General features: G+C 40.8%; 2 protein-coding genes across 3 annotated transcripts in view; one reads left to right on the top strand and one right to left on the bottom strand.

Annotated features, from left to right (window-relative positions):
- Positions 1-3,354: 3,354 nt before the first annotated feature.
- LOC103121547 (cerebral dopamine neurotrophic factor) lies at positions 3,355-21,682 on the bottom strand. Its single transcript, XM_007532071.3, has 4 exons — positions 21,470-21,682; positions 15,538-15,665; positions 13,163-13,304; positions 3,355-5,498 (listed from the first exon to the last, which is right to left on the bottom strand). Exons 1-4 carry the CDS (start codon positions 21,582-21,584, stop codon positions 5,320-5,322), a joined length of 564 nt encoding a protein of 187 aa, XP_007532133.1. The 5' UTR covers positions 21,585-21,682; the 3' UTR covers positions 3,355-5,319.
- Positions 21,683-21,900: 218 nt separating this feature from the next.
- Positions 21,901-24,323, top strand: part of HSPA14 (heat shock protein family A (Hsp70) member 14) — a 37,531-nt gene continuing 35,108 nt past the window's right edge. The window contains exons 1-3 of one of the 2 annotated variants that reach the window (XM_060192208.1): positions 21,901-22,068; positions 23,357-23,437; positions 23,514-23,596. In XM_060192208.1, the coding sequence (XP_060048191.1) occupies positions 22,012-22,068; positions 23,357-23,437; positions 23,514-23,596 (221 nt within the window). In that variant the 5' untranslated portion in view covers positions 21,901-22,011. The remainder of the gene's footprint in view (positions 22,069-23,356; positions 23,438-23,513; positions 23,597-24,323) is intronic. The other variant, XM_007532073.3, reaches the window with a different exon arrangement.

A 24,323-nucleotide genomic window follows, 5' to 3' on the forward strand; every position in this document is an offset into this window, starting at 1 on the left:
GCCCTCCTCAATCACTATCGAACAGGCCATGGCCAGTGCGCCGCTATGTTCCATCGCTGGGGAGCCAGAGACGACCCGAACTGCCCCTGCGGCTCCAGACAGACTATGACCCACATAGTCAACGACTGCCACCTCTCCAGATTCAAAGGAGGTCTCGAAACTTTACATCAGGCTCAACCTGACGCTGTTGACTGGCTACGGAAGAAGGGCAAACGCTAGAATAAGAAGCACCACCATAAATCAGAGCTGAGCTATGCTTTGGTCTATTGATTTTTTTTTCTGTATCTTTCCCTCTGTCTCTCTCATTAAAATAAATTAAATATTTCAAAAGAAAAAATTAATCTACCTGTGCAGGGTTTAAGGAAGAACAGTATACTTTTTGTCTGACAACTAATTGAAGATATTTTTACAGGAATTCACTTCACATCAAGTTGAGTTTTACACACACATACATATATATATATAATCTTCCAGTTTGAAATATTTTCCCAGTTTACCACGTTGGCCTGACAACCCTTCCACATGTTCTCCAAGACTTATATACCATCAGGATCAGTAGAGATGCTCTGATCCAAATGACATAGGGTCTGTGGTAGAAAATTATACATTCAATCTATATTTTCAGTCTAGAAATTTTCTCTTCCACTCTTCAAAGGGGCCCCAGCCAATAGATGTCATTTTTAATATGTTATGTATTTATATATTTTAATGAGAAAAAGATACAGAAAAAAATACTGAGAGAGATAGAGAAAGCAAGAGACACTAGACCACTGATCAGGTCTGGTTTATGGTGATGCTGGGGACTGAACCTGGGAACTCAGAATCTCAGGTATGAAAATTGTTTTGCATAACTATAATGCTGTTTCCCTAGCCCAATAAATACCATTCTTTAAAAATAACAAGAGAAACTTGGACTGGAGTTGGTGCATTGCACCAAAGTGAGACTCTGGGGTTGGGGAGAGGGCTCAGGTTCTGGGACATGATGGCAGAGGAGGACCTAGTTGGGTTGCATTGTTATGTGAAAAACAGAAATGTTGCACATATACAAACTATTGTATTTTACTGTCAACTGTAAACCATTAATCCCCCAGTAAAGAAAAATTTAAAGTAATAAAAACAACAAAAGACTTTGAACTAATTAATTTTTAGCAATGTTCAGATAATGTTGCTATGACCATTCCTAAAGATACACTTTGGGGGTTGGGAGCCAGTGGTAGCACAGTGGGCTAAGCACACATGGCGCAAAGTGCAAGGATCAGCTTGAGGATCCTGGTTCTAGCTCCCGGCTCCCCAGCTGCAGGGCAGTCGCTTCACAAATGGTAAAGCTGGTCTGCAGGTGTCTCTTTCTCTTCTCCTCTCTGTCTTCTACTCCTCTCTCGATTTCTCTCTGTCCTATCTAACAACAACAGCAATATAAACAATAACAATACAACAAGAGCAACAAAATGGAAAAATGGCCTGCAGGAGCAGTGGATTCATAGTGCAGGCACTGAGCCCCCAGCAATAACCCTGGAGGCAAAAAAAAAAAGAAAAAGATACAGCTTACAGGCCAGGAGACAGCTCACCCACTAGAATGGACCTGAGGATCCAGATTCTAGCCCTTAGCACATGGAAGTAGCAAACTCAAAGGGAAGCTTCACAAGCAATTGTGCACTGGTATTTTGTCTCTCCTCTCCTTCCCTGTTTTTATCTGTAATTGAAATAAGGGGGGGAGGGGAAGCCCAATAGAAACAGTGGAATTGTGGTGAAATTTCACTACTACATGAGTTTGACAATTATATTCACCCACGGAACCACTCCCCTCACACACACACACAAGATAAAGGATATTATCACTCGAGAGAACTCTCCAGGCCCTGCAGAGGCAGTCATTTTCACAATGGGTTTCTTATTCTTGAGTAGCCAGAAAATGGACCCAAAAACCATTTTATAACTTAATGCTGACAACATAGAATGAAGAGCAGTAAGTTTCAGCTTGTTTCTAGGTGCTATGGATGTATATATTTTCTTTTTTTTTTTTTCCTTTTTTTTTTTTTTTTGCCTCCAGGGTTATCTCTGGGGCTTGGTGCCTGCACTACAAATCCACTGCTCCTGGAGGCCATTTTTCATTTTCCCCATTTTTGGTACTCTTGTTATTGCTGTTGTTGTTGTTGGATAGGTCACAGAGAAATCAAGAGACAAAGGGAAGACAGAGAAGGTGAGAAAGATAGACACCTGCAGACCTGCTTTACTGCTTGTGAAGTGGAAGTGACCGCCCTGCAGCTGGGGAGCCGGGAACTAGAACTGGGATCCTCAAGCCGGTCCTTGCGCTCTGTGCCATGCGCACTTAACCCTGTGTGCTACCGCCTGCTCCCCCCTCACCCCCTACCCCGTGAATGTATTTCTAGCAAGGAGCAAAAATGGCTTTAAATGTGATTCAGTCCACAGTGTGAGCATTAATCCTGTTGACTACATCTGTGTAAATTCTTGTTTTTTCTTTTCTTTTTTTTTCATTGGCAGAGTTATCGCTGAGGCTCTGTGCTAGCACTATGAATCCACCACTCCTAGTGGCCTTTCTTCTTCTTTTTTTTTTCTATTTTTTTTAAATTTCTTTATTGGGGAATTAATGTTTTACATTCAACAGTAAATACAATAGTTTGTATGTGCATAACATTCCCCAGTTTCCCATATAACAATACAACCCCCACTAGGTCCTCTGAATCCTTCTTGGACCTTCTTCTCCCCACCCACCCACCCCCACCCCAGAGTCTTTTACTTTGGTGCGATATGCCAATTACATTTCAGGTTCTACTTGTGTTTTCTTTCTGATCTTGTTTTTCAACTTCTGCCTGAGAGTGAGATCATCCCATATTCATCCTTCTGTTTCTGACTTATTTCACTCAACATGAATTTTTCAAGGTCCATCCAAGATCAGCTGAAAACGGTGAAGTCACCATTTTTAACAGCTAAGTAGTATTCCATTGTGTATATATACCACACTGGCTCAGCCACTCATCTGTGGTTGGACACCTGGGTTGCTTCCAGTTTTTGGCTACTACAAATTGTGCTGCTAAGAACATATGTGTACACAGATCTTTTTGCATGGATATGTTGGGTTCCTTAGGATATAGCCCCAGGAGAGGAATTGCAGGATCATAGAGTAGGTCCATTTCTAGCCTTCTGAGAGTTCTCCAGACTGTTCTCCACAGAGGTAGGACCAATTGACATTCCTACCAGCAGTGTAGGAGGGTTCCTTTGACCCCACACCCTCTCCAGCATTTGCTGCTGTTACCTTTTCTGATGTATGACATTCTCACAGGAGTGAAGTGGTATCTCATTGTTGTCTTGATTTGCATTTCTCTGACAGTCAGAGACTTGGAGCATTTTTTCATGTGTTTCTCAGCTTTTTGGATCTCTTCTGTGGTGAATATTCTGTCCATGTCCTCCCCCCATTTGTGGATGGGGTTATTTGTTGTCTTATTGTTGATTTTGGCAAGCTCTTTATATATGTTGGTTATTAAACTCTTGTCTGATGTATGGCATGTAAAGATCTTCTCCCATTCTGTGAAGGGTCTCTTGGTTTGGGTAGTGGTTTCTTTTGCTGTGAAGAAGCTTTTTAATTTGATGTAGTCCCATAGGTTTATACTTGCCTTAGTCTTCTTTGTAATTGGATTCATTTCATTGAAGATGTCTTTAAAATGTATGCGGAAAAGAGTTCTGCCAATATTTTCCTCTAAGTATCTGATAGTTTCTGGGTGTTTTTTTTTCTATTTTATTCTATAGGACAGAGAGAAATTGAGGGAGGGTGGGCAAGAGAGAGTGGGGTTCTGGGTGGTGGTGCACTTGGTTGAGCATAAAATGTTGAGCATGTTAAAATGTGCAAGGAACCAGGTTCAAGCCTCCAGTCCCCACCTCCAGGAGGAAAGCTTTGCAAGTGGTGAAGTAGTGTTGTAGGTGTCTGTCTTTCTCCCTCTCTATCAGCCCCTTCCCTCTCGATTTCTGGCTGTCTCTAGCCAGCAAATAAAGATAATACAAAAAGTTAAAAAATTAAAAAGAGGGAGGTAGAGAGAAAGACACCTGCAGACCTGCTTCACAGCTTGTGAAGTGTCCCCACTGCTGATGGGGAGTGGGGTGCTTGAACCAGGGTCCTTGTGCATAGTACTATGAGTGCTTAACCGGGTTTGCCACTGCCCAGCTCCCTATTCTCTTTAAATAGGTTAAGATAGTTCTTCTTTATAAATGAAACAGATCACAACTAATCAGAATTCCTCCTGCCTTTCATTTCTGACACTAGAGAAAGCTACAAGTGATTTAAACTTGGCAATGTAGACCTTTATAAAAAATTAAAAAAGGGTTGCCTGGGCAGTAGTGCAGCAGATTAAGCACAAATGGTGCAAAGCGCAAGGACCTGCTAAAGGATCCTCGTTGGGAGCCCCCGGCTCCCCACCTGCAGGGAGGTCGCTTCACAAATGGTGAAGCAGGTCTGCAGGTGTCTATCTGTCTCTCCCCCTCTCTGTCTTCCCCTCCTCTCTCCATTTCTCTCTGTCCTATCCAACAACAATGACAGCAATAACAATAATAATAAACAACAAAGGCAACAAAAGGGAAAAAATAGCCTCCAGGAACAGAGGATTCGTACTGCTGGCACTGAGCCCCAGCCATAACCCTGGAGGCAAAGAAATAATTAATTAATTAATTAATTAATTAATTAAAATTTTGCTTATGCCATGTTACTGTGGGGTCTAAGTTGGAAGATAGTCAATTTTTTTCTTTTGTGCTAGTCCAATATATATAATTAAAAATGAGTGCAGACATCACATAGAAAAGAACTAGATGGAGTTCTTTCTAGTTGTTAGTTAGATATGACTTTTCTTTATTGTGCATCTTTATTCTCCTACTTTACTAAAATTACATTAACTGTTCTAAATTCAGAATAAAATGATATTTTTAATTATCTATTAAATAGCTTTCCTATTTAAAAATTAAAAATTAGCCATGCATACGAAGGGGTCTCTGAGAACTTTTTCTTTTAGATTCAATTTCCTCCAGTGATTTTTCAGTGGCTGACTTCTCCCAGTTTTAGGAGCTAGGTAATGTTAACTTAAATAGTCTTTACAACTTTATGAAAAAGGCACTTATATGTATGAGGGCACTGCAAACGTGAAACATTGATAAAGTTTAACTTAGAAATCCAAGTAACTCATTCTGAGGAGTAATCTCCAGTCAGGAAGTGTGGACCATCAACATACCATGCAGTTCCTGGTTACCCTTAACTAAAGTGTTCATCCTAGAGTCATTTTGTCTCTAATTACAGTCAACAGTGTGTCCAGGATCAGAGGGTCAGAGTTCTGTTTGAGGGTGTGTCGCTGCATACTTGGGGGCAAGTTTCTTGATCAGATTCACATAGTCAGCCTTCTCTGCACAGGCCCTACAGTCTTCTCCCCAGATGACCAGGATCTGTTTCAGCTCTGCCACTCGCATCTTCAGCAGGTCCATGGATGCCAAGTCCAGTGTTTTTTCTAAAAGACCAAAGATGAAAAAGCATATACCTTCTAATCTTCTGCAAGGTCAAGGAAACACTTAGAAAGGTAATGGTTGGGGAGTTAGGTGTAGCGCAATGGGTTAAGCACAGGTGGCACGTAGTGTAAGGACCGGCGGAAGGATCCCGGTTTGAGCCCCCGGCTTCTCACCTGTGTTTCACAGGCGTTTCACAGGCGGTGAAGCAGGTCTGCAGATGTCTATCTTTCTCTCCCTCTCTCTGTCTTCCCCATCTCTCTCCATTTCTCTCTGTTCTATCTAACAACAACGACATCAATAACAACAACAATAACTACCACAACAATAGAAAAAAAAAGGGCAACAAAAGGGAAAATAAATATAAAAAAATTTTTTTAAAGAAAGGTAATGGTTTTATTTATCTGTGTTGACCTCTCTGGGATCCAAAGTAATGAAGAGCTTTGAATTTAAAAAATAATAATAAAATAGGGAGTCGGGCGGTAGTGCAGCGGGTTAAGGGCACGTGGCGCGAAGCACAAAGACCAGCGTAAGCATCCCTGTTCAAGCCCCCAGCTCCCCACCTGCAGGGGAGTCGCTTCACAGGCGGTGAAGCAGGTTTGCAGGTGTCTATCTTTCTCTCCCCCTCTCTGTCTCCCCTCCTCCCTCGATTTCTCTCTGTCCCATCCAACGACAGCAACAACAACAACAACAGTAATAATCACAACAATGATAAAACAACAAGGGCAACAAAAGGGGAAAAGATGGTCTCCAGGAGCAGTGGATTCATGGTGCAGGCACCGAACCCCGGCAATAACCCTGGAGGCAAAATAATAATAATAATAATAATAATATATTTTAAAAGTATCCAATTAGCTTATAGCTTTGCAATGGTTTTTATTTATTGATTCAATGCAATATCTATCAAAACTCAAATGACATTTTCCACTGAAAGAGAAAAAGCAACCCTAAAGGTAAATGGAACCATGAAAGACCCCCCCAAAAAAAAAATCAAAATAATCCTGATAAGGAAAACAAAGCTGAGTGGTCCAGGAGGTGGCGCAGTGGATAAGGCATTGTAGACTCTCAAGCATGAGGTTCTGAGTTCAATTCCAGCAACACATGTACCAGAATGATGTCTGGTTCTTTCTCTTTCTCCTATTATTTCTCATGAATAAATTAGTAAAATCTAAAAACAAAAAGCTGAAAGCATATGCTGATTTCAAACTATACTACAATACTAGAGAAATCAAAACAACAGGGTATAGGCATGGACACATAAACCAATGGAACAGAATGGAGAGGTCGTAAATAAACTCTCATAAACAACCAACTAATATTTAACAAGGGCTGGGGAATCAAGAATTCATATTGAGCAAAAAAGAGTATTTTCAATAAGTGATTCTGGGGAAACTGAATAATTAAATGGGAACTGGACCACACTCACAAAAAATTAACCTGAAATGGATGACAGAGTTGAACTTATGGCCTGAACTCTTAGAAGGAAACACAGGGAATGGTTACTTGACATTGATCTAGATAACAGCTTTCTAAATATGATCCCAAAAACCACATGTAATGAGTAAAAACGTGGGGATTTGTATATGAAACTAAAAATCAGTATTAAACTAAAAAGCTTCTGTACAGTGAAAGAAGCAATCAACAACAACAAAAATTAAAAGTATATATAGAATAGGAAAAATACATACAAGCCATGTATCTGATAATAGGTTAATACCCAAATCATATAAAGAATTCATGGGTGGGAGAAACAGCATATTGAGGGTGGGGGAGACAGCATAATAGTTATGCAAAAAGACTCTCATGCCTGAGGCTCCAGGGTTCCAGGTTCAATCTCATACACTACCATCAGCTGAGCAGTGCTCTGGGGGAAAAACTTACAAATCTCATTAACAAAAACCAAAATTCTGATAAAAAAAAAAAAAATGCACGGGGGTCGGGCGGTGGCGCAGTGGGTTAAGCGCATGTGGCGCAAAGCGCAAGGACCAGCGTAAGGATCCCAGTTCGAGCCCCCGTCTCCCCACCTGCAGGGGAGTCGCTTCACAGGCGGTGAAGCAGGTCTGCAGGTGTCTATCTTTCTCTCCCCCTCTCTGTCTTCCCCTCCTCTCTCCATTTCTCTCTGTCCTATCCAACAACGAACAACATCAACAACAACAAAAATAATAATAATAACCACAACGAGGCTACAACAACAAGGGAAACAAAAGGGGGAAAAAATGGCCTCCAGGAGCGGTGGATTCATGGTGCAGGCACCGAGCCCAGCAATAACCCTGGAGGAAAAGAAAAAAAAAAATGCACAAAGGGTGAGTGCTGGGCAGTGGAAGACTAGATAAAGCTCACACATTACCAAGCAAAAAACCCTGGGTTCAAGCCCTGCAGAGGGGTAAGCTTTATGAGTGGTAGAAAAGTACCCCTGATGTCTTTCCTTCTCTCATTTTCTCCCTCTATTAAAAAAAGTCGAACCTGAAATGGAATTGGAGTATTACACCAAAGTAAAAGACTCTGGGGTGGGTGGGTGGCTGGGGAGAATACAGGTCCATGAAAGATGATGAATGACATAGTGGGGGTTGTATTGTTAAATGGGAATCTGGGGAATGTTATGCATGTACAAACTATTGTATTTACTGTTGAATGTAAAACATTAATTCCCCAATAAAGAAATAAATTATTTAAAAAAAAAAGAAAAAATTAGCAACGCAGTAGCAGGATTGTATATGTGAGAAGACGTGTGTGTGTGTGTGTGTGTGTGTGTTCACGCATTCTGGGGGACAAGAGTCCATCAGGCTCTCAGGTCCAAGGTTCAATCCCCATAAAACCCAAACTGAACAGTGCTCTGATAAAGATAAAAATAAAAGACTCAAAAAATAACAAAGGGGGTGGTGGGTAGATAGCATATGTAAAAAATATATATATATTTTTAATGGCTACTAGAAGCAGTGGAGTCATGCAAGAACCAAACTTCAGCAATAACCCTTGGGGGGAAAAAAAATCAGAGGAATAGAATATATATTTTTGCAAAGAAGATAGAGGATGGTCAACAGATACATGGAAGGTACTCAACATAACTAATTTTCTTTTTTTTTTAAATTTCTTTACTAGAGGATAACATAATTAATTTTCAAGGAAAACTCACCTTACATCTGCTAGAATGACTACCATCAAAAATCCAAGAGGAGCTACTCTCTTCCCTGATCCATCTTTCTATTCCTTTTTCCAGCCATTCATCTCCCCAGACAATAACTTGGGTCCACCTGCATATCACATGTGAGGCTCGGGGAAAAAAACTAGTATAGTCATGGGCCCTTTGGAATATAACTAAAATAGGCCTACTAGCTGTCTTCAAAACGTAGACCCCAAATCTTCATCTGCAATATTCCAGCCTTTAGGTTCATGATTAGTCAACAATTTGTTTGTCTTTATATGTTAACTCTTTTTTCAGCCACCAGATTCCAGATGCTAACATAATGCCAACCAGACTTGCCTGGACAGACAACCCCACCAATGTGTCCTGGAGCCCCACTTCCCCAGAGCCCTGCCCCACTAGGGAGAGAGAGAGAGACAGGCTGGGAGTATGGATCGACCTGCCAATGCCTATGTTCAGTGGGGAAGCAATTACAGAAGCCAGACCTTCCACTTTCTGACCTTGGGTCCATACTCCCAGAGGGATAAAGAATAGAAAAGCTATCAGGGGATGGGATACAGATTTCTGGTGGTGGAAACTGTGTGGAATTGTACCCTTCTTATACTATGGTTTTGTAATATTTCCTTTTTATAAATAAAAAATTTAAAAAAGAAGTATTGGCAGTGATGTAATAATGTGGAAAAGGGAATCCTTGCACTGTAGTGGGAATGTAAACTTGTACAGTCATTATGGAAAACTGTACCAAGGTTCCTCAAAAATTAAAAATAAGGGACTAGGCAGTAGTACACCTGGTAGAACATACATGTTACCATGTTCAAAAATGTGGTTTCAAACCTTCAGTCCCCATCTGCAGGGATAAAGCTACATGAGCAGTGAAGCAGTGCTGTAGCTATCTCTTTCTCTTTCCCTCACTATCTCCCTCTACCCTCTCAATTTCCCTCTGTCTCTACCAAGAAAAAGAAGGAAAAAAAGGAAAAATAATAATTGCCAGGAATGGTGGATTTGTTGTGCAGGCACTGAGCCTCAGCAATAACTCTGGTGACAATAAAAATTAAAAAGGGAAAAATTAAAAATAAAATTACCATACTATCTAGCAATATCACTAATGGTAATATGTATAAAGGAAATGAAAATAAAGTATTAAAGTGTTATCTGAACCCCTATGTTCACTGCAGTATTATTTTACAGTAGCCAAGACATGCTAACAAACTGCCTGTGAACAAATGAATAGATAAAGATGATGTAAAATATATATGATACATACAGCAGGATATTAATACAACCATACAAAAGGCAGATATCCTGCCATTCACAACAATATGAATGGGCCTCAAAAACACTATGCTAAGCGAAACAAGTCAGACACAAAGACGATAGCAGGATCTCACTTATACACTGAATTAAAAAAAAAAAAAAGCAAACTCATAGAAACAAAGAATGATGATTACCAAGGACAAATGGGAGATGAGAGGTATTGGTCAAAGGGTACAAACTTCCAGTTGAAAGACAAATAAATTCTGAGATTCTCATATATAGAATGATGGTTATGGTTTACAATACTGTATTATATACTTATAAGTTACTAGGAGTGTAAATCTTAAAAGTTCTCACCACAAAGAAACTATTATCATGTGATATGATGTGTTAGCTAACAATAATGTAAAAATGTCTAATCATTTTGCAATATGTAAGTGTATCAAAGCATACATCTTAAACTTACACAATGTTATATACCTATCTATCTCACTTAAGGTGGAAAAGTAAATTAAAGCTGGATTTTAAGCCTTGTTTACTTGAAAGTTCAGCTAAACTCAGAATTCCAAAGAACCCTTACATGTTTATAATGATTCCATCTTTAAACCAACAAACAAATGAAACTGCAAACAAAATCCATTCTTTCAGGTGGAAAAACAAATGACATCTTCCTACTTGAAAACAATCCAACTCCACACTTAACCTTGCTTATTAATTTCATGGTTGACTTAACATAATGCCTTTATAAGCAGAAGATTTTATATCCCAAGTTATTAATACCCCACTGTTCAAAGGCCTCAATCCAATCTTCATGTTCCTACCAACAGTAATATCAGAAGAACAGCTTTAAACTATTTGAGATCAATTGTAGTGTGTGCATGTGTGTGTGGGTTACTTCTTTGCAAGTGTCATTAAATTCCTTGAATTTCTCTAAAGAACCTGACATGCAGCTTAACTAGGGATGGGGTGGATGGGGAGGGGTAAGTGAGGCTACAAAGATAAGGTCAATACCAAAATTAGAATAAGTTCATGGCTGCCCTATGGCCTCTGGTGGTCAACATTGCAAAAACATTTGTTTCTTCTCAATAGCGTCTGATTAACTAACTTGTCAGTTACCTAAAGAACCCAGTAGGAACTCTTGCAAGTTGTAATTCAGTAGAAGTTATACAAAATAAGTGTAATAAATGAAAGAATTAGCACAGGTTTGTTCCTAGTGTGACTGTTGGTTATATGAAATCGGTGCTTCCTGTCTAGTGTTGGGTAGTATGCCAGCTCCCCCTGGCTTCTGCTTAACCATATGCCTATATAGGGATTTACTGATCCAAAGCTTTGGTCTATTTACATAAATCACTTTTACATAAAGCACTCCAGGGCATTGGTGGTTCAGTGATAGGATTCTCGCCTGTTCCGCCCCCTCCTTGTCACACTCTGATTTTCACCAGTCACTTTTCTCTCCACCCTCTCTATATCACATCCTGTTTCCACCCTACTTGGAGAGTATAAAAACAGCTGCTCTTCTGATTAAAGACACCTGGAAATTGCTTTCCGGCTCCGAGAGTTCCAGAGTGTATCTCCTGCAGAAGTTAGTGCGGCACGAGTTCCTGATCCCTCTCCCACGCAGCAGCCTAGATCGGCTCCAGTTGAGTTCTCTCCAAGCCAGGGAGCACTAGCTCGGGAAGAAGTACCCTCAGGCTATCCCGGCAGTCTAGGAAGGGTTTCATTACTCAGTAGCCAATGGAGAGGTGTCTATCCCATGATCACTATCCTGAAAATCAGAGTCTGCCCCAGGCAAATTGAGAAATAAGCTGTCTTTGATATCGTTCAACATTAAATTTATTTCAACTTAGCTATGTATCTGTGGTAGTTGTGTTGAAAAATAACATGAAAATAATTTAGATTTGGGAGTTAAATTACTCAGGTAGATTACAAGACCACACTGAGTATGTGACCTAAAATAATAACATCTATTGGGGCCAGGTGGTGGCACACCTGGTTGAGCGCACATGTTACAGTGCACAAGGACCCAGGTTCAAGCCCCCAGTCCCCACCTGCAGGGGGAAAGCTTTTCGAGTGGTGAAGCAGTGCTGCAGGTGTCTCTCTGTCTCTCTCCCTATCTCCCCTCAATTTCTGGCTGTCTCTATCCAATAAATAAAGATAATAAAAAAATTAAGTCTTTAAATTTTTTTTAAATAATAATAACATCTATTAAAAGAAAATGGGTCTCCAGTGGTGGAGTTTTAAATGCTCAGGACAGCCTGAAAGAATTCCCCAGCCTTTTATCATTCCTACCCCTAAGGCTGGTCCAGATACAAATCCTCAGCATAAGAATAGATCTATGAGAAATTTGCCAAGGATAATATTGTAAATAGGGTATCTTCTTCTCACTGTTTATTTTATGTATCCTTAATAAGTCTATTTCATAAGGCCAAACCTGATTCGGTGTGAATAACCCAGTTTCTAAAATGTGGTCATTTAACTGTGGAATTTGAAAAAGCCGAACAGGTAGAATAATAGAGAAATCTAAAGATAAAGATGTAGTCATGTTTAAAACAGCAAAGCCCATAGAACTCCTTTGAAAAGATGTGACTTTGACCTTCCCATAGGTTACCAAGAGCCTAAGCTACCAGGAGTGTCTACTCCCTTCAGATTCTGAATTTCCCTTTAGCATCCATAGCTCACGAGGCCTTGGTGATTTTTGCAGGTGTAAACTGTGCTCTTTGGGTTGACATTGCCATTTAATGCTGAATGCTTGGGCATTTATTTCCCTCAGAAAAGTTCAGATGGTGCCAGGCATCACTCAGTAACCTAACAACTGGCTGGTGAGTGGAGAATGTCTTTGCTTTCAACACTGATTTTGAGGGAATATAGATAGCTCTTGGTTTAGAGATGTGGCAATACTCTGAATGTATTGGGAGAAAAGAAAGAAAGAAAGAGGAGTCGGGCAGTAGCTCAGCGGGTTAAGCGCACGTGACACACAAAGCGCAAGGACTGGCTTAAGGATCCTGGTTCGAGCCCCCTGCTCCCCACCTGCAGGGGAGTCACTTCACAGGCGGTGAAGCAGGTCTGCAGGTGTCTATCTTTCTCTCCCCCTCTCTGTCTTCCTCTCCTCTCTCCATTTCTCAATGTCCTATCCAACAACGACGATATCAATAACAATAATAACTACAACAACAATGAAAACAACAAGGGCAACAAAGGAAATAAATAAATATTTAAAACTCTTAAAAAAAGAAAGAAAGAAAGAAAACACTTTTGCTGCCGTTGCCGCCATACCATATTTCAGTTCACAGATCTGACTGTCCATTTTCTTTAGCTTCTCACAGATCTTGGTGGCAGGCATATGCACACTCATCGGGCGAGTGACCTCACCAAGGATTTTGGTGGCTGCATCTTTTGTGGCTCCCAGGTAGTAGCACTGGATGAAAATAAAGAGAATTGAATGTCCTGGACACCATAAGAAGATAGTATGATCATTTTGAGAAGTGAGAAAGAGGTTGACCTAATTTTTATGGCCCAGCTATTAAATTTTCAACCCTGCTGACTAGACAATGACTAGACTCTCTTCCTTGTGATGCTCCTAATTAGAAGTGCCCCACAACTTATAGGACACTCAGAGACAAAGAATGAGGGTGCATGTCAAATGATATCAGAACTTAAGAGGTACTGACTTATTTATAGTTCTCACAACAGTCCTCTAAAGTACTATAATTAACCCCATTTTACATGTAAGCCAGCTGAAGCTCATCAACTAGCAACCAGAAGAAAGTGAACTCAAAAATAGGGCATTGTGGTCTCCAGTACAAGCCCCTTTTCCATCATGCTACAGTGCCTTTCAATCCACTTGACTTAATTGACTTAAAAAATAATGGAATGTGCGCAGTGGGTTAAGCACACGTGGCACAAAGGGCAAGGCTCGCAGTTTGAGCCTGGGCTCCCCACCTGGAGGGGAGTTGTTTCACAGGCGGTGAAGCAGGTCTGCAGGTGTCTATCTTTTTCTCCCCCTCTCTGTCTTCTGCTCCTCTCTCCATTTCTCTCTGTCCTATCCAACAATAACAATAATAACTACAACAATAACAATAATAACTACAACAATAAAACAGCAAGAGCAACAAAAGGGAAAAAATAAATATTAAAAATAATAGATACAGATATCGATACAGATAATAATAGACACAGATACAGATAATAATAGACACAGATATTGTGTCCTTTAGGACAAAATGGATGGAACTGGAGGTGATTGTGCTTAGTAAATAAGGAACTAAAAGACAATTACTGAATGATTTCACTCAGATGAGACATAAAGAACATAAAAAAGGTAGCTAACAGCTATGGTGGTTATCATAGGGAAGGTGCAAACGTGCGCAAAACGTTGGTGGTGGGAGTAGTGAATAATATACCCTTTATATATTATAATCATATAAATCACTATTAAATAACCAAGAAAAAAATAAACTGAAAACAAAAAAATTAATGACACAAATGTTAAGAATTCATAATGAGTAACTGACAATATACATTTATTTATGTTTCCTAGGTTTTTTTTTTTCTCTATAAAAATTCGAAGTTGTTTTTGCTTTGCTATCAGGATTATTTCTGGAACGCACTTCCTGAAAGAGTCTACCACTTCTGGTGGTGCTTTTTAATTTTTTCCCTCTAGATAAAGGGTGACAGAGAGAGATAGAGAGGGAGAGAGACAGAAACGAATGGTATAAGGACACTGGCCCACCACTAGTAAAGCTTTCTCCATACAGTAGCTTCCATGTGGTTGCCCAGGGCTCAAACCCTGGTTCTTGTTTGTGCAAGGTAATGTGTGTACTCTACCATGAGAGTCACCTGCTGGTCCCCAAAGATTATTTTTTAAAATGTATTTTTATTTATTTATTTTGGATAGAAATAGAGAGAAATTGAGAGGGGATGGGGAGGCAGAGAGGCAGAGAGACACCTACAGCCCTGCTTCACTTCTTGTGAAACTTTCTCCCTAAAGGTAGGGGGTAGGGGAAAGATAGCATAATGGTTATGCAGAGACTCTGATGCCTAAGGCTCCAAAGTCCCAGGTTCAATCCCCTGTACCATCATAAACCAGAGCTGAGCAGTGGTCTGGAAAATAAATAAATAAATAAATAAATAAAAATTTTATATAAATAAAAATCAATAAACATATTGAGATAAGATATTTGTGTAGACCCAGGAAACAGACAAAATCCATTATAAGAGAATATAGATGCATCTATAGCCATGCCACCCTGAACACACCGAATCTCATCTGAAAATATGCTTCATTAAATCCACATAAATAGTGATATAAAACATAATTGTCTCAGTTAGAAATGAAAGATCTATCCATGCTAAACTTGGGATAGTAAATCCCCACTAGGGATTCAGTGGTTCAATTTCATTTAAGAAAACCTGGAATTGGTTGTCTTTGATTTGTTGCGAAGGCCAAATGAAGCTGGCTATATCCTAGATGAAACTACATATGAGTACATTTCATTGAAAGATCAATTTCAGCTAGCTGTCTACAACAAACAAACATGCTTGAGGCAAGCATCTAAGCTGAAGAACATTAAAACTGAAATGAGAAACGAAACCATTAGCAGTTTTCTTCAAACACAAGTGGGAAATGAAAAGGTAGAAAATTACAATACCAAGAGGTTTTCTTTTCCTTTGACATCCAAGCAGAAACTGATCAATTCTTTTTCTATAGTGTCCAGGGAAAAGTCGATGCTTCTGGCTATCAAGTAGTTGTAGAATCTGTTCAAGAATTCTCTACATACTAGAAAGAACAAAGAAATTATGTATTTATGTTTAGTATAACGACTACCACACCTACTTCTCTGTCTCACTCACTAAGTAGAAAAAGAACTTATGATTCAACACATTGTACCAATGGAGTCGTACTATAAATAAGAATGGTTTGAAGGTTTTTGCTCTAAGTTTAGTACTGGACCTTAAAAATAACATGGGCTTATTAGGTCAGTCAACCTTTGGAACTCTTTTCCACCTAAAATGAGAATACTCTTAGTACAAAGCATCACTGATCCTAAAAGAAAATAAAACTTTCTGCAGCTCAGCTTGTACAGTATAGCACTGGCATTTCTGGTTCTCCAAGTTCAATTTTCAGTGTCATATGAACCAAGAGTGGAGCTCCTGCTTCTCTCTCTTTCTCATGTGAATTTTTCTTTAAAAATAAATCTTTCTGGGAGTCGGGAGGTAGTGCAGTGGATTAAACGCACGGGGCGCAAAAGTGTAAGGATCCCGGTTGGAGGTGGGGAGTCGCTTTACAAGCGGTGAAGCAGGTCTGCAGGTGTCTTTCTCTCCCCTTCTCTGTCTTCCCCTCCTCTCTCCATTTCTCTGTCCTAGCCAACAACAACATCAATAACAACGACAAGAATAACTACAACAATAAAACAAGGCCAACAAAAGGGGATAAATAAATAAATAAATAAATAAATACTAAAAAAAATAAAATAAAGCTTTTGGGGGTTGGGCGGTAGCGCAGTAGGTTAAGTGCCCATGGCATGAAGTGTAAGGAACCACGCAGGAATCCTGGTTCGCGCCCCTGGCTCCCCACCTGCAGGTGAGTCGCTTCACAGGTGGTGAAGCAGGGCTTCAGGTGTCTTTCTCTCCCCTTCTCTATCTTCCCCTCCTCTCTCCATTTCTCTCTATCCTATCTAACAACAACGACAGCAACAACAACAATAACAACAACAATGACAATAAACAAGGGCAACAAAGGGGAAAAAATGGCCTCCAGGAGAAGTGGATTCCTAGTGTAGGCACTGAGCCCCAGCAATAACCCTAGAGGCAAAAAAAAAAAAAAAAAAGGAAGAGATGTTGAAATGAATATGCACAAAAGATTACAAAATGCAGACCATTAGTAGTTACATTATATTTATAGTAAAAAACTTTAAAATAAATGAGAAGCACACATTATGTTCAGAATAGTGAAGAATACTGGTTTCCTCTCCAGAGGACTACCCTAATAATGAAAGATAGAAACAGGCTGGGGGTATGGATCAATATGCCAACGCCCAGGCCCAGCAGAGAAGCAATTACAGAACTCGCCTCTTTTGCACCCCAAAACCAATTTTTGGTCCATATTCCCAGAGGGGTAAATGATAGTGCATGTAAAGAGGGTTCTGTACCCCCTTTCCACCAGGACCCAAAGCACTTGTCACCAGGAATCTTGTTCTTATACCATCAGTGTAAGGGAAGCAAATATAGAAAACACCAGAGACAACAAGGGCAACAAAAGGGAATAAATAAATATTTAAAAAATTAAAAAACAATAATTAAAAAAAAAGAAATAGTTAAGAAAACACCAGAGGAAGCCAGGTACTGTTTTGCTTATCTGAGAGAGAAGAGGAAAAAGGAAAGCCACTTGGAAGTAGTAATATGTGTAGGGGTGAACTAGAAAGGAAGTGAAGGCAGGACCATTGGAAAAACCGGGGTGGGGATATATTTATGTAAATATAGGTAGATAGTTATAGAATCTGCCTGTTATCAATGACCTTGGGAGAACTATTTCAGTGGATATGGATGGGGTGAGACACAAAACTCTGGTGGTGAGAACTGTATGGAATTATACCCTTATTATCTTACAATATTGTAAATCAATATTAAATCACCAATAAAAAAAAATGTGGTCTCCCACTTCTGAAAAAAGAGAGATAAGAGAAGAAGAGTTAGTTAAATTTCAAGCTATTTATTTTATTATTTTTTTAATGTTATTTATTTCCTTTTGTTGCCCTTGTTGTTTTATTGTTGTAGTTATTATTGTTGTTGTCGTCGTTGTTGGATAGGACAGAGAGAAATGGAGAGAGGAGGGGAAGACAGAGAGGAGGAGAGAAAGATAGGCACCTGCAGACCTGCTTCACCGCCTGTGAAGTGACTCCCCTGCAGGTGGGGAGCCGGGGCTCGAACCGGGATCCTTATGCCGGTCCTTGTGCTTTGCGCCACCTGCGCTTAACCCGCTGCGCTACAGCCCGACTCCCTCAAGCTATTTTTTAAAGAGAGGGAGTGGAGGCAATTATTTCAAATTATTAACTTTTAATTCAGATGCTAGGTATATATCATACAATATTTTCCTCTATGCCTGAAATATCTAATTCATTTTTAAAGTTTCCCATATCTTACCACAAATAAATCCATAATATATTCACAGAAATATTTGGCAATAGTAATGAAATTTAATTAAATATTTGTAAGTGAAATTGCAGGTCAATTAAGCAAATATTACCAAGACCCAGAAGGAGAAGGTGGTATTTGAAAACATAGTAATGCCGTCTGCAGGAAAAGAGCTGAAAGTTTTTTAAATGTTTACTATGAGCTTTGTGGGCTTATTGAACTACCAGTGGTCTGGGAACATTATGTTTAACAGTTCCATTCACAGCTTCTAGAATTGAAGTCAGTTCTCATCATCTACCCCAGGCTTGATTTTAGAGAAACAAACAAACAAAAACATCATATTCGTCTTGGTGATGGTACAAAGACTAAGGAAGAATTGGAACTTATGTTACATCCTATAACTGGTGAGATAATAAACTTGGAAAGGTGCCTGCTTTGCCAGCATCGGCCTGTGTTTAAGCCCCCTGCCCCTATGGGAATGGGGGAAGCTTCAGTGCTATGGTATCTCTATTTTTTTTTTTCTTTAAAGACATATTTATTCAGTATCATGATCAGACTTTTATATTTAGCAATCAACAGCATGGGCAGAAAAAAAATCTACATTAAAGCCCTTTGTTGGGGTTTAGACAACCTCTTCCGTCCCCAAGCCCATGTTATTGTCAGAGGGCCCTGCTTACTTGGGGCTTCCAGTGCAGAGCAGCTGACAGGTTCTCTTCAGAGCCTGTTAGAGAAGGGAGTCCTGGAGAAGTGCTGCTGATTCTGGGGACAAACCAGCAGCTCTCCACAGTGAGCAGCTATTTACACACCTCTAGATATGTGGGCCAGTGGACTCCACCCAGAAGGTGTGGAGTTGCCCCAGGGGTGGGTGGGCAGGGTCAGTATAGATGACTGGCATCAACACATTTCTGGCACAAGGACTCAGGTTCAAGCCCTGGGTCCCCACCTGCATGGGTAAAACTTTCTTTTCTTTTCTTTTTTTTTTTAATTTCTTTATTGGGGAATTAATGTTTTACATTCAACAGTAAATACAATAGTTTGTACATGCATAACATTCCCCAGATTCCCATTTAACAATACAACCCCCACTATATCATTCATCATCTTTTATGGACCTGTATTCTCCCCACCCACCCACGGTATCTCTATTTCTGTCCCTCTTTCTAACTGAAAAAGTTAGCCTAGAGTGGTAACTATGAGTGTAATTCATCTTTTCTCTCTGGCTGTATTTAAGATTCTCTTTCTCCAGAAGTTTTTTTTTTTTCCTCCAGGGTTATCTAGTTTGTTGCCTGCACTATGAATCCACTGCTCCTGGTGGCCATTTTTTGTTTGTTTGTTTGTTTTATTGGATAGGACAGAGAGAAATTGAGAGGGGAGGAGAGGATAGAGAGGGAGAGAGAAAGACACATGCAGACCTGCCTCACAGATTGTGAAGCGACTCGCCATGCACGGGTCCTTGCGCTTGGTACTATGTGCGCATAACCCATTGTGCCACCGCCCGACACCCTAAATAAATCTCTTTTTTTTAATTAACTATTAAAAAATGTAGGCACAAAGCGCAAGGACTGCCGTAAGGATCCCGGTTCGAGCCCCTGGCTCCCCACCTGCAGGGGAGTCCCCTCACAAGCAGAGAAGCAGGTCTGCAGGTGTCTCTCTCTCCTCTTCTCTGTCTTCCCCCCCCCCATTTCTCTCTGTTCTATCTAACAATGACGACAACAAGAATAACTACAACCATAAAACAACAAGGGCAACAAAAGGGAATAAATAAATAAATATTAAAAAATGAAAAAAATGTGGCTGAGGAGGTGGTTCAGGAGTAGTGCACAGGACTTACATAACTTACATGACTGAGATGCCATGATGTTGCTTCGAATATGTTAAAGCATCGAATATGTTAAAGCTAAGTAGTGCTATGCCTTCTCTCTCAAAATAAATAAATCTTAAAATATTATAAACTATTTAAAATATTTTATTTTGTGCTTTGCATTTCCATATAGTTAGACCGTAGTCAGATATTTTCCTTAAACTGTTAGGAATATATTGGACATTCAATTCTGTAACTTGATGACTTTTATCAGTTTAGAAAGATAAGCTACTATTCCTTCCTCCCATCCATTCTCCCTCCTCTGCTTCTGGACAGACCACCCACAGCAGTGGAGTTTCTCCCAGTATTATAGCACTCTCATGTGGTACAGAGCTGTCAGCTCAAGCTGTGTATATGGCAAGGCAGTCCTTCTACTGGGTGAACTATTTTCCAACCTTTTAATGTAGCATTTTAATCTTATATTGTCAGAAAAGTCATGGTGTATTTTCTGTTTATCAGAGCACTGCTCAGCTCTGGCTTATGGGGGTGTGGGGAACTGAACCTAGGACTTTGAAGCCTTAGACATAAGAGTCTTTTTGCATAACCATTACGCTATCTACCCCTGCCCATTTTTCTGTTTTTCAAGGTAAGAATGCACCATGACTTTTCCAACAACCCAATATACTGAGGGGAAATTAAGTGGCTAATGATAAAGGTTCACAAGCAGTAATACGGCCAAATCTAGAACGTAGTTCTTGTTCTAAAACTATTGTATCCTACCCTATGACTCTACAATTTTGAAGGTTTATTTTCATTTATTATGTAGAGTTTTATGTGAGGCAGGGAGATAAGCCAGAGCAACAGTTCAGTACATGTGGTACCAGAAATTCAGCCAGAAACCTTGGACTAGCATAGTTGAATAACTTGGATACATATTTCCATTTGTTAAAGCATTTTTTAAGTAGAGCATCAAACAGAACTCTGGACAAAAAGGGCTAGCATAGCCAATCCTTTTCTTTGATCTTATTAACAGTCCCCTAATGTGGGTAAGTTCTCACTGCAACCCAACCTAAAATTTAAAATTCTGTGAGCAGGAAAGGAATCCTGTTTTTGTTGTCTCTTTTCTGAGTCGTTAATGTAAGGAGTTAAAAACAAACAAACAAACAAACAAACAGATAACTGCTCAGCTCTGGCTTATAGTGGTGCAGGGGATTGAACCTGGGACTTTGGAGCCTCAGGCATAAGTCTCTTTGCATAACCATTATGCTATCTACCCCCACTTATGACTTATTTCAATATTCCATATTACTTATGGCCTAATTTAAGCTATTTCAAGTCGACCACAGCTTGTCATGTTTTGCCTTTGATGGTCAAACAACTTTGAATGTCAGTGCAGTGGAAAAGGCAGTTACATTTAACACAAAATCTCGTGCAAACCCAGACCCAGCAACTTCAACTTGATCCCTAAATCACATCCCCGGATCAGCTTGCGACCTCCAGGTGTCACTGGACCGGGCAAAGGCGATAGGAAACTGGGACAGTTACGGCTGAGCGAAATATTATTAATAGCCAAGGCCAGGGGAAGCCAAAGCCGACCAGGGCTGCGGGGCAGCAGCGCGGTGCCACTGCCATGCAAGCAGGTTTCGCACCTTCACAGTCGGGTCCTAGCCGGTCCCCGGCCACCTGGCCCTGTAGGGGTCGAGGGTTAGAGAGCCAAAGTCCGGCGCAAAAGGCCACCACTGCAGCTGGGCCGGGGCACCACATGCCGAGCCGGCAGCTAATAGTTTCCTAATCGACCTTCCACCCGCCGCCGCGCAGCTTTCTCTGGGCAGCAGAGGATTGGCGAGATCTGCCGGAAGTTGCCGGGGCAAAAGACGCAAAATAACCTATAGTTTTCATTGGCTGTCATGAAAATGCCTAGAAGAGGGCGGAGCCAAGGATTCGCTTCGCTAAATCCCGGATTGGCCCGTGCGTGCTACGGCACACTCCGGGGCGCAGAAAGACACTCTAACTTCGCCAACTCTTCGTGAGGAAGGCGGGACCTTCACGTTGATTGGTGGCGGCAGAGGGGCGGAACTTGGGGGTTGTGAGCACGGGAAGTCTCCGCGGTGCCTGACGGGGCTGCGGGGCAGCTGGGAACTGTTGTCGTTGGGGCTGCTCTGTTTCCCGCCGCTGCTTCCATCTCGTCCTCATGGCAGCCATAGGAGTTCACCTGGGCTGCACTTCAGCTTGTGTGGCCGTCTATAAGGTCTATAAGAGGGGCTGGACTGCGGGCTTGTCGGGGAGCGCGGGCGTCTGGTGACGTGGGGTGGTGGGCGGGGAGGCGCCTTGGAGCGCAGGCCGGTGGCTCTTCGGGCAAAGCCCGCCGCGCTGGGGTCGCGGTGACGCCAGAAGGCGCGCGGGGTCCCTGTGTTGGGAGGGTCTGAGGACGCGGTGACTGCAGAAAGCTTCCGGGAGTGGTGGGGTCGGTCCCGGGGTCTAGGTGGACAGGCCTAGGGACGTCTGGGCCTGAGTAGACCTGGGGGTGGCTGTCGGGGACTCTGCTTAGGGGTGCAGGAGGCCTTGGTGGGGTGTGGTGGGGGCGCTGGACACCTCCTGGGGTGCAGGCCCGGTCACTAAAAGCGGGGGCGGGGGGCACCCTGGGACTTGGTGGCTCCGGGAGGTGGGGGCGGGGGGGACTGGATGGGCGCTGGAGGCCTCAGCGGGGCCAGAACGTCTGGAGCCCAGGAGGTTTCTGAACCTTTGTCAGGAAAGCCATGTTGGGGGGCCAGTGCTGGTCACGATCTGGAAATGGGACTGTTCATCCCACGAAGCCTGTGAATGAGTTGGTGTGAAATCTACCGACCTGGAAACCAGAGCTTCTCCCTCCCATCAATGGGGAGGAAGAAAAACAATAATAAAAAGAACTCCCCTAATGCTTTCACGTTTTAAGAGTTGGATGATTTGTAAAGAAAGAACAAAAGAGTCGCCTTTCATCGTTTGGAGAAAAGAGAAAGAGAGAAGCTTGATGTGTTTGTAGAGGGAGGGAGATGTTGTAATAAGATTTGTTATATTGTTTGGTCCATTGATTGTGTGGAGCAGATTGAAAGTAAATGAGGCAGTTCTTTGTGGAATGTAGGTTGATAAAGCCTAGGAAATTAATAATAGCTAAAACGGGAAGTTATTAAAAAACATTTTTATTAGTGACTTAATAGTCTCTCACAAGTATAAAATTGCAGGGGATATAGTTTTATAACCATAACCACCACTCTGCAGGGACCTCTTGGCCTCCCGAAATTATTTTTAAATGTATTTATGGGGTTAGGGAAGACTTTACAGAGCACCCCTCTGTCATATATGCCTTGCTGAGGATGGAACTTGGACCCTATACAAGCATTCTGTCCTGTACCACACATCTGTATGCCAAAGCTACAAGTTTAAAATAGGAATAATAGCGACAAGACTGGTTCACATACACTTGAGAGTGTGCTATAAGACTATATGCTTCATTTAAGAAAAAAATCTAATACAGTTCTGTGTGTATTTTTTTTCTCTAGGATGGCCGGGCAGATGTGGTTGCAAATGATGCAGGTGACAGAGTTACTCCAGCTGTTGTTGCTTACTCAGAAAATGAAGAGGTACTAATTTTCCATTTTTGTGCTTTGAGATAGGTGAAAATTGGCTTGCATTGTAACGTGCCATTTTTTTTTCCAGGTTGTTGGACTAGCGGCAAAACAAAGTAGAATAAGAAATATTTCAAATACAGTGATGAAAGTAAAGCAGATCCTTGGCAGAAGGTATGGGATAAAAGAATACTTTTACATATGGTAAAAAGAAAATAATGTGTTGGTACATTCTAAGCATAAAGTGAAATGAATCTAGAATGCCAGTTTTGAAAAAGTATTTCAGAAAAATCTCAGTAAACTACATATTTTCATTAGTGCTGAATATTTTCAAGGATGGAATTTATCCAGACATTTTTTTCTTTTTCTTTTTTTATTTATGAAAAGGAAACATTGGCAAAACCATAGGATACCAGACATTTTTTTCTTGCTGACACTTTATATTGATATGTGTTGACATTTGCTTGGTCTGGATAATTTGTGTCATTCAAAAGTGATAATTTGTACCCTTTGCATGTGTGTGCACAAGGCATGTATGTATATATTTAACTTGGGGGACTTGAAATATTATGTTAGAACTTAAAGTGTTCTTTGCACTATAGTTGAATTGTGAAAATTTACTATAATTTATCATAATTTGTATAGAATCTGTCAGCTTTTTTTCTCAGGTCTTTCTGATATTTTTTGGGAACTAACCAATTGGCTTACAAATTTAGTCTTTGGAGGAACAGTTTAATTAATGTCAAGTAAGAACCAGGATAATCATTTTGTAGCTTTAATTAAAAGATTAAAGAAGCGTGCTTCCCCTAGACTCTAGCTCCTCAAATTATAGATTGCCGCAGTTGTTAGGACTTCTCATTTTCACTATTGTAATAGTATTTGATGTAGTGTTTTTAAATCT

Source organism: Erinaceus europaeus, chromosome 6 (genome assembly GCF_950295315.1).
Source record: "Erinaceus europaeus chromosome 6, mEriEur2.1, whole genome shotgun sequence".
Lineage (NCBI taxonomy): Eukaryota > Metazoa > Chordata > Mammalia > Eulipotyphla > Erinaceidae > Erinaceus > Erinaceus europaeus.